At 38.3% G+C, this 17,304-nt stretch overlaps 6 protein-coding genes and 1 non-coding gene across 7 annotated transcripts; 4 read left to right on the top strand and 3 right to left on the bottom strand.

The window, feature by feature from the left end:
- The first annotated feature begins 277 nt into the window (after positions 1-277).
- Trnar-ccu (transfer RNA arginine (anticodon CCU)) lies at positions 278-350 on the top strand. Its single transcript has one exon. It is a non-coding gene; the product is annotated as a tRNA-Arg (tRNA).
- A 942-nt stretch (positions 351-1,292) lies between these two features.
- LOC116305700 (uncharacterized) lies at positions 1,293-2,393 on the bottom strand. Its single transcript, XM_031715667.2, has 2 exons — positions 1,942-2,393; positions 1,293-1,863 (listed from the first exon to the last, which is right to left on the bottom strand). Exons 1-2 carry the CDS (start codon positions 2,245-2,247, stop codon positions 1,384-1,386), a joined length of 786 nt encoding a protein of 261 aa, XP_031571527.1. The 5' UTR covers positions 2,248-2,393; the 3' UTR covers positions 1,293-1,383.
- A 192-nt stretch (positions 2,394-2,585) lies between these two features.
- LOC148912717 (uncharacterized) lies at positions 2,586-4,435 on the top strand. The gene is made up of 2 exons (XM_089026697.1): positions 2,586-2,807; positions 3,053-4,435. Exon 2 carries the CDS (start codon positions 3,347-3,349, stop codon positions 4,259-4,261), a length of 915 nt encoding a protein of 304 aa, XP_088882823.1. The 5' UTR covers positions 2,586-2,807; positions 3,053-3,346; the 3' UTR covers positions 4,262-4,435.
- A 369-nt stretch (positions 4,436-4,804) lies between these two features.
- LOC148912713 (uncharacterized) lies at positions 4,805-16,773 on the bottom strand. Its single transcript, XM_089026696.1, has 4 exons — positions 16,702-16,773; positions 16,099-16,161; positions 15,506-15,644; positions 4,805-7,244 (listed from the first exon to the last, which is right to left on the bottom strand). The coding sequence occupies exons 1-4, from the start codon at positions 16,723-16,725 to the stop codon at positions 5,233-5,235; spliced, it is 2,238 nt and encodes a 745-aa protein (XP_088882822.1). The 5' UTR covers positions 16,726-16,773; the 3' UTR covers positions 4,805-5,232.
- LOC148912716 (uncharacterized) lies at positions 7,588-9,499 on the bottom strand. Its single transcript, XM_089026546.1, has one exon. It carries the CDS (start codon positions 9,269-9,271, stop codon positions 7,811-7,813), a length of 1,461 nt encoding a protein of 486 aa, XP_088882672.1. The 5' UTR covers positions 9,272-9,499; the 3' UTR covers positions 7,588-7,810.
- Positions 9,545-11,447, top strand: LOC148912715 (uncharacterized). The gene has a single exon (XM_089026545.1). The coding sequence runs from the start codon at positions 9,619-9,621 to the stop codon at positions 11,077-11,079; it is 1,461 nt and encodes a 486-aa protein (XP_088882671.1). The 5' UTR covers positions 9,545-9,618; the 3' UTR covers positions 11,080-11,447.
- On the top strand, positions 11,924-14,265 carry LOC148912714 (uncharacterized). The gene has a single exon (XM_089026544.1). The coding sequence runs from the start codon at positions 12,619-12,621 to the stop codon at positions 14,077-14,079; it is 1,461 nt and encodes a 486-aa protein (XP_088882670.1). The 5' UTR covers positions 11,924-12,618; the 3' UTR covers positions 14,080-14,265.
- Positions 16,774-17,304: the final 531 nt, after the last annotated feature.

Here is a 17,304-nt window from a genome sequence, read left to right as displayed (position 1 = left end):
ATCATTCCTGCCGATATCACTACAGCTCTAGCTAACTATTAGCCATTCCGAGGTTAAGGAAGAGACTGGGTCGAGTTAGTATTGCACTGCATTGTGGGACTGTTTTGGTGGACAAAATAGTCGCCATCTTAGAAATATGTTCCCTAAAACGGGGACAATGCCAACTCGACCCATTGTTTTCCTTAACCTCGGAATGGCTAATGGGACACCGATTTCGGGAACTGATTCCCATGGTTGAAGGCTGAGACGCGACGCAAAATTGTTATATTGTATAAAAGCCTCTGTAGTCTAATGGATATGACGTCGGCCTCCTAAGCCGAAGGTTGCGGGTTCGAGTCCCGTCGGAGGTGATTGAGTTGTTAATTTTTGTTTCATAAGCCAACAGACTATCCCATCATGCATAGCGTATGACTCACCATGCTTTAGTGGAATGTACATAACATTTTTCTACGCCATCTGCTTCATTAAGGTTCTTGATAATCAAGAAATACTGCATGCAATACTACAAAGTATGGACTACTTCTACCTTGACCATACTGAATAAAGGAAAAGCGTTGTTTACGTGAGTGCGTGCATGGATCGATATTTGCTTTTGCTCGCTTATATGTAATAAAGATTGCCTACCAATAATCCTACTTTGTGTTGAGTATCTCAGTACCTTATCTTTCTCCATTTTCAGACAGAAATAATGAACCAGAAGAACAAACAGCAGACATCAAAAGACATTTTAAATTCCTTAGTAAGAACTAAAAATCCTCGAGCAATGAAAATGAAAGACACTAACATGAGGCAGCGATGATAAATGTTGCAAACCTGTATCGAGATATAAGATGATGATGTTATTTCTATTACTTAGGGACCTTTATCATTTATCGCCCAGGGAAGGCACCGATAGGAGCTATGGGAGGTTGGGGGATTTAGGGGGAGGGGGTGGGGATTTTATGCAACTGCCACATATTTTAAGCAACTGAAGAGGAAACTGAAGAGGGAATCGGCTTGGTAGTCGTCCACAATTGTCTATTATTATTTCACTTTATTTGAATCAGCGGAAAACGAAATTGAACCTTGAACCTTGAACCTAAAACTTCACAGCTATGAAATGGGGAATCACATAGAACGATTTATCATTTTAGTCCCCTATTCAGCAGTTTGAAATGCTGAAACTACCGTTAAATTTTCATTTATCTATATATTCTTTTACCTTAGTTATTTCCCTCGAAATTATTATAATAAGTGTATAAATAATTCAAATAAATTCAAATACAAATTGCCTTTCGATTCTAATTATTTGATGTACATGCAGTATTTAAATTTCATTGCCATAGTTATGTATATTCACTCATAACGAAACGTCTACTAAACTTGTCGCCATAAACTTTATAATCAAATGCCTTTCAATATTTCTTTCTTTGTTATTTTGACTCCAGTAACTTTATATACTACAGTTATCAGTTCATCATCTTTGACTTGTTTAAATCTCCCATTATCCAGCTCTTTGATGCTTTCTTCGATCTCTTTATCCGTGTATTGATGGAAATGCGACCAAAAGTAATTGCGAATCATGTAGTACCACCTACTTTTGGGAATTCTGAAAGAAGGCTCATCATTGGTCACTTCTGTAATGACATCATCACGGCTTTTGACGTAGGGTAATATGATATCAAATGGGTTTGACGTCTCCTTGAAGTATCGTAGCTGGAAAGCTGTCAGCGGCAGAGATGATAAGGATTTTTCGGTAAACGACTGATTTGAAATGAAACAAACACCATTTTTGGGGAGGTAGTCGAGGATCTGTCCAAGGCATTTAACAATGTCATCGATATGATGCACTACACCACAAAGCAGCACCTTGTTGAATTGACGCTAAACCAAATAAAACATGTTAGAGCTGCAAATAACTTTGATACATTTGTTTATTCGCTTTTAAGTAAGATCACAAACCTGACTTCCCACTTGAACTAAATGATCACAAAACTGTTCTGCTGTTTGCATCACAGGCACAGTACCATCCAGTTTTCTTGCATGTTCAAAGAGTGCTTCACAAGGCTCCACACACGTCACAGGGTTCTTGAGTCCCGCTTGCTTCCATATCAGATGTGCTTGTTGACCGGTAGCAGCCCCGATATCCAACATCAGATCGTCTGGTTTCAGTTTTAGGTTGTTGATGATAAGTGGAGCTCTAGCATGATGGAGGGGCTCGTATAGGTAATCGTACTTGTTGGATATTGCAATGTAATGCGAGTCCATTTCGGGCTTGAGATAAATAAATAAGTAATAATAATAATAATAATACAAAATTAATGCGAATAGAAAGTCGTGCTATGGAATAGACCTCCTTGGTTCGGGCGTAATGTTTTCCCAATTCAAACCGCGTGTCATTGCCTAGAGTATCATTTCTTTGTTTTATGGTTGCGCTCGGTTGCACATGAGAAGACACATAAATATGAATACAACTCAAACAAAGAATCTTACTCTCAAGGGAATGACACGTTGTCTGAGATGGGAAAACATTACACCCGAGTCGAAGTTCTGTTTGAACAAGAAGAGTACAATTAAATCCCAAATTGTACTCTGTTGAGTACGGAAGCTCTGGGGGGACTTCAGACTTCAGACTTCAGACTTCAGACTTCAGACTTCAGACTTCAGACTTCATACTTCATACTTCATACTTCATACTTCAGACTTCAGATTTAATAGTTTGTTTTATGGTCGTCCTGTGTTTTAACACCGACAACCGGCCATTTATTGCTTTGTATGCTTGGTGTACTGAAGACAAATGCTCAGGTTCAGTAGTAATGGACAAAAAGGTAATTCAGATTATAGCATACTTAATGTTATATAACAAAGGTTTTTTTTCCACTAATTAGCTTCTTTCGACTGCTTGAGTGGGAGACAAAATTAGTGAACTAGTGGATTGCTATAAAACGCCACGAGGTAGGGCTAGCCAAAAAAAAAAATTTCTATGCTAAAGAGCAAAAGGGTAAGCATGTTGCTTGGTGTCAGAGTAGATGAGGAAAGAATAATATATTTGATTTATTAATAATTTTTACAGACCAAGTGGCTGCTAGTTGTAATTCTGTTTACTGGATTTCCATATTGCTCAGGAGAAAACAGAGAACGTCTTATCACGTACTATTTTATAAAAGGATACAGATATGTGGAAATTGTGGCTACACTTCTAACAGTCCATGGCATAAAACTATGTGTGAGACAGTTGAAAAGGATATTGTCTCGTCTCCATCTGAAACGAAGAGTGTTTTGTGGCGAGGAATCCGATATTGACGATATTGTCAGGGCAATTGAATGACAACTACAGGACAGTGGGGGGAGTATCGGGTATCGAACGATGTGGAGACGCATACAAGAAGAGCATAATTTACGTGTTAATCAAAAAACCGTAAGGCAACTCATGAAAGTTATTGATCCGATAGGAGTTGAAACAAGGAAACGTCACAGACTATCTAGAAGGAAGTACGTTGCACCTGGCCCTAATTATTTATGGCATGCTGACGGTTATGACAAACTTAAACCTTTCGGGTTTGCTATTCATGGTGCTATGGATGGATACAGCAGACGAGTTCTATGGTTACACGTGTCCCCAACGAATAATGATCCAGCGGTAATTGCTTGGTATTACCTGAAATACTTGGAACAGCATCAGCAAGCCCCAAGAATTCTCCGATGTGATTTGGGCACGGAAAATACAACAATCGAGGTTTTACAACCATTTTTCCGCTACGACGGCAACGATGCATTCGCTGGGGTGAAAAGCTTCATGTATGGGAAAAGCACAGCAAACCAAAGAATAGAGGCATGGTCGGCGTTGTTGAGAAAGTCCTGCACAGGTTGGTGGATAAATATGTTTAAAGATCTCAGGGATAGGGGATTGTACAATGGTCATGATCCCGTACACATTCAGTGTTTAAGGTATTGCTTCATGGGTGTGCTTCGGGCTGAGCTTCAAAGGACAGTTAAGGAATGGAACTCTCATCCAATCAGAAGCAACAAAAATGGAGAATGTCCATCCGGTAGACCAAATGTCATTTACTTTTCACCTGAATTGTACGATTCAGAAAACTTTGGGATAACGGTGGACGTTGAAATTTGTTTAGACGAATATGCAAGTCCACCACCTCCTGACTACACTGATGACTTTCTACAACTACTACATCTGCTAAGGCCATTTACTGAGAGACCAAACACAGTTGGTGCAGCTTGCGATCTGTATGTCGAACTTATTGAAGAGCTACGCTGTTTGTAAAGGGAGTCGACTTGAACATTTTTACTTGAAGTTTCCAAACATTTTCGTAATCAAGACTTTGTTAGACTTATAGCTCGCTTTAAATACTGAAAAAATACAAGTTTTATTATGCTTTTATGACATCAATTACAATAACTGTGACATCTTTAATAAACATTTCTATGTCATAAATAACAGTAGTTCAATTATCATCAAAGATGATGATACTAACAATAATTATGTCATCAATTATAATAACTATCATATTTTCAATCAAAAAAAATTAAGTATCATCAATAACAATAACTATGATAACATAAAGTATATAATCTCTAATAATCAATCATTACCCTAAGCTCAACCAAGATCGAACGCATGTGTACGAACGGCCATAGTACGACAGGCAGAGGGGATTGCCTTTATGTGTCTTTCAGGATTACCTGAAACTGAACAAAAACCGACTGTATATTTGTTTAAATAATTAACGCACAACGCCGAATGGAATAAAGCATAAAAACTAAAAGTGTGTAATTTTAAAAAAATATTAAAACTAAACATAGTGCGCGCTAAATAGCGATCAATTCTGCTAATCTTATTGTTTTCAATAGGTTTTTAAACAATACTTTGCATTATTTAGACCTATAAAAATAGCACTGTATAGGACTTGATAGTGAAAACTATTGCACAATTTTACTGTTTGTACTCTATCGTTTAAAGATTCCTTTTCAAAAGTAATTTTAAATATGATATGTCTAACTATAACAAAACATTCAAAACCTAAAGTTCTCCTGTCATTTGCAGTCGAACGGGCTATTGACGCCGGACTGTCCAAAACTTACTGGAGTTTCAATTTCTCTTTAGTACAATCAGCAGAGGCGGATTCAGGATTTTTGAACGGGGGGTGACTAGTCAATCCCGTTACCACCCCTAAATCCGCCTCTGATTTAGTGACACACGGACGTAATACTGAGAAGATGTTCAAGGGCTTTGACTTATTTGCCCCTTGCCCAAAATGACACCGCATTAAGGATATCAATTGCACGTGGACGTTTCGTTGGATCGTACTCCAAACAGTTGGTTAGAATAGGAGGCAACTGGTTTAATGCTTCAGGGCTTTTCTTGTTCTTCAGCAGTGATTCCACATCGACACAAGCCTCCCCAGATACGTCTTGCCAACAATCTTTTTCTGAAACAAGCTCAACCAATGTGCAACCAAGGGACCATATATCTGAGTGTAATGTTCCTGGTTGTTTGTCCAGTAAACATTCAGGAGCTAGATATTGCGGCGTACCCAGGACTCCATTGGTAGCTGTGGTTGCTATTCCTGTCTTGATTTTGCTCAGTCCCATATCGCACAGTTTCGTCGCAACAGATTTCTTGTCAACTAGGACATTTGCTGGCTTGATGTCGCGGTGCACTACTGCAGGTTTCAGATGATGCAAATAGGTCACTGCTTGACATATTTGTTTGGCAACAAGGACTTTGTCTTGAAGCAGCATTTCTCGATGGCTGTGTGCTTCAGAACTTTCATCACAAAATAAAATATCTTCTAGGTTAAACCCGTCCACTAATTCTGACACTATGTAAACAGAATTCTTGAGCAGGGACATGGCCATTATTTGGACGATATTGGGATGGCGAAGCATACTGTGTACCTGCACTTCTGCTTCAAAAACAGGTTGCATCCTTTTGGCATTTCGCAATTTTATATGTTTCAATGCAATCGGAGTTCCCGCCCATACACCTTTATATACCACTCCAAAAGAACCTCTTCCAATTTCATCTCTTGGGTTGAAGTCGACATCCTTGATGTCAATGATTGGCAACTTGCAAAGAAGAAGACTAGAATCAGCATCATCGTGAACTTCTTCTATTCTAGGCAAAGGTTTGGATCTCCAAGGCTTAACCGCCACAGAATCTGAGACTTTCGCTTTTCCTTTGCTTTGTACTTCAACCTTGTAGTCCCCTGTTGCACCAACCGGAAGGCAACACAAACCATGTCCTTCTTTTATTATTTCTCCATTAAGATACCATTTATAATAGGCAGGGTCTCCATGGCAAGCAGCAACAACACATAGTAAAAGCTTGTTGTCGTCATATCCCCAAACTTCAGAGGGGGGATGGAGAATGATTTCATTTGATGTGTGGTCCATAGGACACTGAGGAAAACTGAAACTTTCTTCAGACACTTCAGACTCTGTATCGGCAAAATTCCTCTTGAGATAACAGGTGTTGCCTTTTGTTATCTCAGTTACTGTAAAATTGTTTTCTAAGGGATCGTAGTTATCTAGTTTGGTGTCTTGTGTGAATGGATCATTCAAACACTGTAGGTCGTAGCACTGGTGTCTACATGAAGATAACGATCGCATGATAACTTCAGAATATGATGACTCTTTAGTTTCTTCGTATGTGATATCTAAGACATTGCTTTTTACGTCAATGTAGTCGCCTTCTGCACTGTAAACACCATACTTTGGAGTAGAAACTATGGTCATTGGCACGTACTCTGACGTTGGCGTTTCTTTCTCATCGCTTTTCTTGTCATCTTGTTGTGGTATTTCAGTCGTCATTAAATATATGCACGAACGACTTGCATAGAGGCCTCGACTACGGAGGTACTCTGGGTAAGTGCATTCCTTTCCCTCAGTGTCGGAAAATTCGTCGACAGGCTCTTGCTCGAAATTGCCAAGTTCAACTTTCCTGTTCTTTAAAGGACCGTGTATGGAAGTAGCTCCTGGAAAGAACATGCGTTGCCCTTCACTTTTAAGGAACTCTACTGTTATAGCGTTATCATCAGTGTATGTAATTTGACGTATAGAGCCCCCGCCAGTTCTTCTCACTTGCTTGAACCTGGCGCCTTGTGTTCTATGTAGCCATCCTATTCTTATTTTCTTCTGCTTTACTTTGCTTTCGGTCTTTGTGGATGCAGGCTCTTTTTTTTTTACATTCTTTCTTTCGTTTTTTATTTTGTCGATGGCTCGCCTTATTTCTTCCTTCCTGTTATCTAAAACAAATAATATTTTCGTGTTATTTTGATTGCAGTCTATTTCTTGCCATAATTGTGATAATAATAATAATGATAATGATGGAAAGTTTATTTCATATTTCCTTGTTTTACGCACACAATTTACGTACAATTGACTACTTGAAAACATACACCTACTTGCAACAACGTTGTAATAGGAAAAAAGAACATTTGTAGTTTAGTGGGATAGGAATAAATTAGGTTGACAAAAGAAGATCACTGAAGCTGAACTCTTTCTTTTGTCTTCAGAGTTCAGCTTCATTGATCTTCTTTTGTCTTTAATTTATTAAAAAGATATAACTAGCTAAAAACTAGTGTGAGCTGCGTCGGTGTTTCTAATGAAACAGTAATGATGAAAAGGTAAATTATACACCGTGAAAAGATGAAAAAACTTACTGACGTTTCGGACGCTAGTCCTTCGTCGGAGTAAAAGAGAAAGAAGTGGTAGAAAGGAGTGTATATATGATAGAATAAGACAAAAGAAACCAATGAGAGCAAGGTAGGCAAGGAAACAAAAACAAACAATCAAAAGACAAAAGAAAAGGTTAGTTGAAAATAAAGCGTTCATTAATCCCGTTGGGACTAAGAGTGCCCAATAGGTGAATAAGCCGCATTTCTTTGGTCTTGCGACAATCATTGTTGCCGTTAAGCAAAGAAAGACCGAAAACAATGAAGTCAGAAAGAGAATGGTTAGCTAGATTAAAATGGCGGGAAACTGGTTTGGTGGGATCGTTATTGCGAATATCATAAAGATGATTGCAAATGCGATCACCAAGACGGCGGCCAGTCTCGCCCACATACAAAAGATTACAGCGGGTACATTTAATACAATATACAACATTAGAAGTGGTACAAACAAAATGGTCAGTGATTTTAACAGTTGATTTAGGACCGACAACAGAAGTGTGAGAGACTATGTGAGGACAAGTATAACAACGTTTACGAGAACAGCGAAAAGTACCAGGTTCTTTGTTAGAGGGAAGAACTCCCTTGACCAAGAAAGAACGGAGATTACGATCACGTTTATAGGAAAAGAGAGGGCGGTTGTTGAAAATAGCAGAAGTGCGAGTATCAGAGTCAAGCAGAGAAAAGTTGCGGTTAACAATGGGTTTAATGGAAATGTTAATAGGATGATACGTAAGAGTGAAAGGAATGCGGTCATTAGAGGGACGAGTGTGAGGAGTGAGAGCGGTGGTACGATCAATAGTAGAAACTTTACGAATGGCGCGATCAATAACATGAGCAGGATAATTACGCTTAAGGAAGAAGGAACGCATCTCAGAACATTTAACAGAAAAATCAAGATCATCACTACACAAACGACGAAGACGAAGAAATTGCGAGAACGGAATAGCGTTAAGAGTGTGCTTAGGATGAGAAGACGAGTAGAGTAAATAAGAATGAGAGTCAGTAGGTTTGTAATGGACACTAGTGCTAAGACGGTCGTCATTAACACTAAGCAAGATGTCAAGGAAAGTGACTGATGTTTCACTAACCTCCCACGTAAAGTCTAAGGCAGGGTGAAAAGAGTTAACAAAAGAGATGAAAGAATCTAAGTCATTACGCGAACAAGAAGTAGCACCAATACAATCATCAATATACCGTCCAAAAAACTCAGGTTTAGGTCCAGTATATTGTTGAAAAACAAGGTTTTCGATATAACCAACAAACAAATTGGCATAACTAGGGCCCATCTTAGTACCCATAGCAACACCGTTTATCTGCCGATAATACCGATCACCGAAAGAAAAACAATTAAGAGTAAGAACAAGTTCAGCTAAGCGTAACAAAGTGGGAGTGCTGGGCTCGAGGACAGGACGAAGATCGAAAAAATGCTGAAGAGCACGAAGGCCCTCATCATTAGGAATAACAGTATACAAAGATTTGACATCCATAGTAAACAAAAGCTTAGAAGAGTTATCAGGAAAGCGAAAATCGTTAAAAATACTAAGAGCGTGATTAGTATCCTTAATATAAGTAGGTAAAGACTGAACAATAGGCAGCATGAGAGAATCTAGATAGCTAGAGATGAGTTCGGTAGGACAACTACAAGCAGAAACAATAGGACGGCCAGGGTTGTTAGCTTTGTGAATCTTAGGAAGAAAATAGACGTGAGAAGTACGAGGAGTAATAACAAAAAGGTTTTTAGCAGTGGAGGGTAAAGAGCCATCAGAAATGAAAGAGTTAACAGTGTCTTTAACTAATTTTTGATTGTCAGGGGTAAGATCCTTATCCACTTCACAATAAAAATTAGTATCGGAGAGTTGACGTAAAAGCTAACAACCCTGGCCGTCCTATTGTTTCTGCTTGTAGTTGTCCTACCGAACTCATCTCTAGCTATCTAGATTCTCTCATGCTGCCTATTGTTCAGTCTTTACCTACTTATATTAAGGATACTAATCACGCTCTTAGTATTTTTAACGATTTTCGCTTTCCTGATAACTCTTCTAAGCTTTTGTTTACTATGGATGTCAAATCTTTGTATACTGTTATTCCTAATGATGAGGGCCTTCGTGCTCTTCAGCATTTTTTCGATCTTCGTCCTGTCCTCGAGCCCAGCACTCCCACTTTGTTACGCTTAGCTGAACTTGTTCTTACTCTTAATTGTTTTTCTTTCGGTGATCGGTATTATCGGCAGATAAACGGTGTTGCTATGGGTACTAAGATGGGCCCTAGTTATGCCAATTTGTTTGTTGGTTATATCGAAAACCTTGTTTTTCAACAATATACTGGACCTAAACCTGAGTTTTTTGGACGGTATATTGATGATTGTATTGGTGCTACTTCTTGTTCGCGTAATGACTTAGATTCTTTCATCTCTTTTGTTAACTCTTTTCACCCTGCCTTAGACTTTACGTGGGAGGTTAGTGAAACATCAGTCACTTTCCTTGACATCTTGCTTAGTGTTAATGACGACCGTCTTAGCACTAGTGTCCATTACAAACCTACTGACTCTCATTCTTATTTACTCTACTCGTCTTCTCATCCTAAGCACACTCTTAACGCTATTCCGTTCTCGCAATTTCTTCGTCTTCGTCGTTTGTGTAGTGATGATCTTGATTTTTCTGTTAAATGTTCTGAGATGCGTTCCTTCTTCCTTAAGCGTAATTATCCTGCTCATGTTATTGATCGCGCCATTCGTAAAGTTTCTACTATTGATCGTACCACCGCTCTCACTCCTCACACTCGTCCCTCTAATGACCGCATTCCTTTCACTCTTACGTATCATCCTATTAACATTTCCATTAAACCCATTGTTAACCGCAACTTTTCTCTGCTTGACTCTGATACTCGCACTTCTGCTATTTTCAACAACCGCCCTCTCTTTTCCTATAAACGTGATCGTAATCTCCGTTCTTTCTTGGTCAAGGGAGTTCTTCCCTCTAACAAAGAACCTGGTACTTTTCGCTGTTCTCGTAAACGTTGTTATACTTGTCCTCACATAGTCTCTCACACTTCTGTTGTCGGTCCTAAATCAACTGTTAAAATCACTGACCATTTTGTTTGTACCACTTCTAATGTTGTATATTGTATTAAATGTACCCGCTGTAATCTTTTGTATGTGGGCGAGACTGGCCGCCGTCTTGGTGATCGCATTTGCAATCATCTTTATGATATTCGCAATAACGATCCCACCAAACCAGTTTCCCGCCATTTTAATCTAGCTAACCATTCTCTTTCTGACTTCATTGTTTTCGGTCTTTCTTTGCTTAACGGCAACAATGATTGTCGCAAGACCAAAGAAATGCGGCTTATTCACCTATTGGGCACTCTTAGTCCCAACGGGATTAATGAACGCTTTATTTTCAACTAACCTTTTCTTTTGTCTTTTGATTGTTTGTTTTTGTTTCCTTGCCTACCTTGCTCTCATTGGTTTCTTTTGTCTTATTCTATCATATATACACTCCTTTCTACCACTTCTTTCTCTTTTACTCCGACGAAGGACTAGCGTCCGAAACGTCAGTAAGTTTTTTCATCTTTTCACGGTGTATAATTTACCTTTTCATCATTACTGTTTCATTAGAAACACCGACGCAGCTCACACTAGTTTTTAGCTAGTTATATCTTTTTATTACTATATACTGCGACCATTTTTATTCTATTTCAGATGCCGAACATCATCAAGGAACTCCGCAAGGAAATGGTAAGTTTTTTATTTCCTTTTCCTAACATTAGCTCTAATCTCGCTCTCAAACTCTTTAACCTTACTCTCGCTAAAACACGCTTTGTTAGTCATATCTATTTCATTGGTCGTTGTCTTCATGCTAAAGTCATTCCTGTTGGTTTTCGTGTTAAGTTTCATGCTTCTAATTTTGGTGTCAACTCTACTCAGTATTTTTCCGATGTTTCTTCTGCTTGTTCCACTTTCTCTCGCTCTGTCATGCGTTCCACTATTCGTAGTATGTGCTGTAAACGTGATGCCCTCACTCTTGATACTGCTGCTTGCCTCAGAGACTTGTCTAATGTCTGTCCGGCAGTGTTAGTTTCCTCCATTCGTAATCACATTCTTACTCTTAACCGCCGTTTGTACCAGTCTTTGTTTGTTACTAAGCGTAATAAGTTTGTGTCTCTTGTTGGTTTTGATCCTTTTACACATGTTGAACATAGCAATCACAATGTCTTCAGTCATTCCGTTGTCACCATTCCCGAAAATTTACCTCTTTCTGATTCTGAAATTTCAGTTCTTAGCAAGGGTTTGAACTTCGTTCCTCTTGCTAAGAAATCTGATGAATTTCAGGTCAAGAAAGACTCTGAATCTTTTTTTCGCCGTACTCGCCTTAAAGCTTTTTTCTCCGACTCTTCTAACTCTAACTGTGAACGTGATGTCTTTGAGCGCCTTTGTCCTCGTAAGTCTAACTGGGTCCCTCCCGAGGGACAATTTTCTTCTCTTGATCTTTTTGTCAATAAGTGTCGCCGTGATATTTCTAATCTCAATCTTAACCGTAAACTCAGTTATTCTAATCTTTCTAAGGACGAGTGGTTGGCTTTACGTCAATTACGCAATCGTTCTGACATTGTTATTAAGCCCGCTGACAAAGGCGGTGCAGTTGTTGTCTGGCGTTCTGACCTGTATAAACAGGAAGCTATACGTCAACTCTCCGATACTAATTTTTATTGTGAAGTGGATAAGGATCTTACCCCTGACAATCAAAAATTAGTTAAAGACACTGTTAACTCTTTCATTTCTGATGGCTCTTTACCCTCCACTGCTAAAAACCTTTTTGTTATTACTCCTCGTACTTCTCACGTCTATTTTCTTCCTAAGATTCACAAAGCTAACAACCCTGGCCGTCCTATTGTTTCTGCTTGTAGTTGTCCTACCGAACTCATCTCTAGCTATCTAGATTCTCTCATGCTGCCTATTGTTCAGTCTTTACCTACTTATATTAAGGATACTAATCACGCTCTTAGTATTTTTAACGATTTTCGCTTTCCTGATAACTCTTCTAAGCTTTTGTTTACTATGGATGTCAAATCTTTGTATACTGTTATTCCTAATGATGAGGGCCTTCGTGCTCTTCAGCATTTTTTCGATCTTCGTCCTGTCCTCGAGCCCAGCACTCCCACTTTGTTACGCTTAGCTGAACTTGTTCTTACTCTTAATTGTTTTTCTTTCGGTGATCGGTATTATCGGCAGATAAACGGTGTTGCTATGGGTACTAAGATGGGCCCTAGTTATGCCAATTTGTTTGTTGGTTATATCGAAAACCTTGTTTTTCAACAATATACTGGACCTAAACCTGAGTTTTTTGGACGGTATATTGATGATTGTATTGGTGCTACTTCTTGTTCGCGTAATGACTTAGATTCTTTCATCTCTTTTGTTAACTCTTTTCACCCTGCCTTAGACTTTACGTGGGAGGTTAGTGAAACATCAGTCACTTTCCTTGACATCTTGCTTAGTGTTAATGACGACCGTCTTAGCACTAGTGTCCATTACAAACCTACTGACTCTCATTCTTATTTACTCTACTCGTCTTCTCATCCTAAGCACACTCTTAACGCTATTCCGTTCTCGCAATTTCTTCGTCTTCGTCGTTTGTGTAGTGATGATCTTGATTTTTCTGTTAAATGTTCTGAGATGCGTTCCTTCTTCCTTAAGCGTAATTATCCTGCTCATGTTATTGATCGCGCCATTCGTAAAGTTTCTACTATTGATCGTACCACCGCTCTCACTCCTCACACTCGTCCCTCTAATGACCGCATTCCTTTCACTCTTACGTATCATCCTATTAACATTTCCATTAAACCCATTGTTAACCGCAACTTTTCTCTGCTTGACTCTGATACTCGCACTTCTGCTATTTTCAACAACCGCCCTCTCTTTTCCTATAAACGTGATCGTAATCTCCGTTCTTTCTTGGTCAAGGGAGTTCTTCCCTCTAACAAAGAACCTGGTACTTTTCGCTGTTCTCGTAAACGTTGTTATACTTGTCCTCACATAGTCTCTCACACTTCTGTTGTCGGTCCTAAATCAACTGTTAAAATCACTGACCATTTTGTTTGTACCACTTCTAATGTTGTATATTGTATTAAATGTACCCGCTGTAATCTTTTGTATGTGGGCGAGACTGGCCGCCGTCTTGGTGATCGCATTTGCAATCATCTTTATGATATTCGCAATAACGATCCCACCAAACCAGTTTCCCGCCATTTTAATCTAGCTAACCATTCTCTTTCTGACTTCATTGTTTTCGGTCTTTCTTTGCTTAACGGCAACAATGATTGTCGCAAGACCAAAGAAATGCGGCTTATTCACCTATTGGGCACTCTTAGTCCCAACGGGATTAATGAACGCTTTATTTTCAACTAACCTTTTCTTTTGTCTTTTGATTGTTTGTTTTTGTTTCCTTGCCTACCTTGCTCTCATTGGTTTCTTTTGTCTTATTCTATCATATATACACTCCTTTCTACCACTTCTTTCTCTTTTACTCCGACGAAGGACTAGCGTCCGAAACGTCAGTAAGTTTTTTCATCTTTTCACGGTGTATAATTTACCTTTTCATCATTACTCTTTAATTTATTCCTTTCTCACTAAATTACTTATGTTCTTTTTTCTTATGACGTTTCTGCAAGTAGGTGTAAAAACGTTTTGATATGAGACCGTTAAAGGAGCTGATAAAATTAATAATAGTAATAATAACTAATAATAAATCTATATTTGTCATATTTTATCCTTTTGATACTTGAAGGCCCACCAGGGGTATGATTTACAACCCCCTGTACTCCTTACCAGTTAGTAATTTACACTCAGTGGCGTGGCTAGAACCCAGGAAAAGGAAAAATGTGGGGGGACACCCATAATAAAAAGATAAAAAATATTAAATTTTCATATTTTTTCGGATACATTCTAACAAAGCTTCTTAAATTTTTGGGGGGCACTCCCCCCCCCCTCCCTCCCCCCTGCCCCCTCCCTAGCTACGCTACTGATTTACACAGTTGGTTGATTTGGATTGGCTGGAATGTAATATTTGAACAAAACAAAAATTAGGGGGGAAATGTAAATTAGGTATGTAGTTAGTTTGACAGACAAACAGAGCAAAGGGGAGAGAAATTAAAGAGGTAACAGGGGGGTTCTAACTCTTTTGATAATTCCAACCACAATGTAGATTTAGACTACACTAGTGATCTCGAACCGTGTTTCATAGTCCCGTTAAGTCAGGTGGATGAATCTAGATGTTTTTCCCCCCATATCATTAGTGATCTTCCTACAGTGTTTCATTGGGGTATCGATCAACAAGATGCATCTACCTGACTGAATAGACCATGGTCATTGGATGAAAAACTCCTGAATTATTAATGTGTTTGAGAATTGTAGTACATGCATTTTGGCATAGGTTTTTATCTACAGGAGTAGCGGATGGGGAGGGAATAGCCAAATATGACATATTCTGATCATCTTTGGCCACCCCAGGAAAAATGGCAGTAGTTTTTAAAAATCCTTATTCAATAAGATAGGAAATTTAAAAATTAATAACAAAGCTGGTAAATCCAAAATAGATAATTAAATATAATCTAATAATATCCATATCAATAAGCTATGTTGTATCTCGCAAAGAAGATTTGTGAGGTTATGTACTACATTTGTCAGATAATGTGTCTAGGATGAACAAAAAGGGGAATTATTTTTCAAATCTCTGTAGCAGCCTGTAGATAAAGGCTAGCTTGAGGCTAATGTTTTTTGTTAAGCTAGTGTTATATTGTTCCATTTTAATGAGTTAATGATTTCTAGTCCATACCTTGTATTGGAGAGTTGACTTGAGGATCATTATTTCTTGGCAATATCATGGCTCGCAGCATTGCTGTCTCTCCGATAGCTAAACCCATTGCCTCAAACTGGTGATCGGTCACCATCCTTAATGCCTTAACACTGTGCACCTGGTATAATATAAATTGATGATGTCATTAAGAAACTGATCAGTCATTTAGAGATTTGCTTAAAAGAAAATCCTGGAGGCAGGTGTATATATAGTATATATCATCTTAGATTTATACTTTATATATTTAACTTTTTTATCATATTGTATTTTTTCTTTCAGTGCTTCTGAAAAGAAAATAAAGTGTGTATGTATATATGTATGTAAAAGGTCAAACAAAAAATCTCAGGAAATTAGGGGAGGTGGTCAGGTGTGAAGAAAGGATGGAAAATATTATCATAGTTTTCTAAGTTCTTCCTTTTTACATTTGAGAACAAAGTATTATTATTATTTTGCCAGAAATGAGGAAATCTCTAAGCAAAGAGAGGGGGGTTTGAAACACAACAAGATTGTGTATATTTTTGTTATTTGTGACCATAATTTCAAAATTGCACATTATGACATGTGGTACTCACTTTATTCTCAATAAATGTGTTCTTCAGCCTTTCCAAATTGGCTGTTTCCAGTACCTGATATAGCTAGAAATTATTAAAAGTGACTGGTTAATGGGTGTCTCTCTAATGGCTACTCTAAAGGTGGCTTTTTCATTATCTAATACCAAACCAACATTTAAAGTATGCATGCTAGTATCCATCCAGTACAGGCACCAAGTAATGAAGTAGGATATAAAGGGAAAATGTGCAAATAACTTTAGATTAATCATGCATGTTGAGTTACCTGTGGTGCAGCTTCTCAATAATGTCAAATCTATAATCTGTACCATAGTGACCTCCCTTAACTTTTACATTTAGGTTTATTAGTACCAAGATTACATCGTTGAGGTTCATATCAAAAAAAAAATGAAGACCCGTTATTAGAGGAAGTTCAACAAACAACGGACTACCCTGCACGGTAGAACCCTTGATCCTAGTAAAACTATGCCCGACTATTTGGTTCCGTTTGAAGTTGGAGTCTTACAAAAATTACAAAATAAACGTTAAATAGTTAAATTTAAATAGAAAAAAATTGGAAACCTTACAGTTGTTACTTTTATGCATAAATAAATAAATAAATCTCACCTCGTGTTCCATCTCTGACGCCATCTTGACAGCAAGCACAGAAACACAGGACGACCATAAAACAAACTATTAAATCTGAAGTCTGAAGTCTGAAGTCTGAAGTCTGAAGTCTGAAGTCTGAAGTCTGAAGTCTGAAGTCCCCCCAGAGCTTCCGTTTAAGTTGCTCAATTTCGTTAAGTTCAATGATCATAAACAAGAAATCGTATAATCTTTTCGTACAATTCGGAATTTATAGATACTCGTGAAAGGCCCGTCCAATTTTGAAAACTTTCCAAGCGTCACTTAATGCTTGAAAAGGAAATCTATGAAAGTAAACAATCTCTTTGAAAACCTTATCATAATCTGAACTTACAGTCTACTTATTCTGCGTTTCATCTGACTAATAAGAGAAGTACTTAACTCAGACCACATGTTCCATTTAGGTTTTAAGGATCACTATAATCGTTTGATTCCGCTGGTATTTTATGGACTGGCTGACTTCCAATCCGTAAGGGTTGATTGATTTGCCATGTTTCCTTCGACTCATAAAATAAGCTTTTCAGGGCTGACTCGACTATCCGTCGACTGCTATTTTTCTTAAGTTCTCTCGCTACTTTGTTACCA

Source organism: Actinia tenebrosa, unplaced genomic scaffold (genome assembly GCF_029948245.1).
Source record: "Actinia tenebrosa isolate PJP-AT-01 unplaced genomic scaffold, QUT_ActTen_1.0 PGA_scaffold10__47_contigs__length_13832649, whole genome shotgun sequence".
In the NCBI taxonomy this organism is placed as follows: domain Eukaryota; kingdom Metazoa; phylum Cnidaria; class Anthozoa; order Actiniaria; family Actiniidae; genus Actinia; species Actinia tenebrosa.
The sequence above is the reverse complement of the archived record's forward strand: the minus strand, read 5'-3'. Positions and strand labels throughout refer to the sequence as shown.

Excerpts from the sequence above, each read along its gene's own strand:
- LOC148912717 (XM_089026697.1), top strand. The coding sequence starts at position 3,347 with ATGTGGAGACGCATACAAGAAGAGCATAATTTACGTGTTAATCAAAAA.
- LOC148912713 (XM_089026696.1), bottom strand. The coding sequence starts at position 16,725 with ATGGCGTCAGAGATGGAACACGAG. Across the intron at positions 16,162-16,701 it reads CGTCAGAGATGGAACACGAG|CTATATCAGGTACTGGAAAC; the intron begins GTGAGATTTATT and ends AATAATTTCTAG. Across the intron at positions 15,645-16,098 it reads ACACATTTATTGAGAATAAA|GTGCACAGTGTTAAGGCATT; the intron begins GTGAGTACCACA and ends ATATTATACCAG.
- LOC148912716 (XM_089026546.1), bottom strand. The coding sequence starts at position 9,271 with ATGCTGCCTATTGTTCAGTCTTTACCTACTTATATTAAGGATACTAAT.
- LOC148912715 (XM_089026545.1), top strand. The coding sequence starts at position 9,619 with ATGCTGCCTATTGTTCAGTCTTTACCTACTTATATTAAGGATACTAAT.
- LOC116305700 (XM_031715667.2), bottom strand. The coding sequence starts at position 2,247 with ATGGACTCGCATTACATTGCAATATCCAACAAGTACGATTACCTATAC. Across the intron at positions 1,864-1,941 it reads TAGTTCAAGTGGGAAGTCAG|CGTCAATTCAACAAGGTGCT; the intron begins GTTTGTGATCTT and ends TATTTGGTTTAG.
- LOC148912714 (XM_089026544.1), top strand. The coding sequence starts at position 12,619 with ATGCTGCCTATTGTTCAGTCTTTACCTACTTATATTAAGGATACTAAT.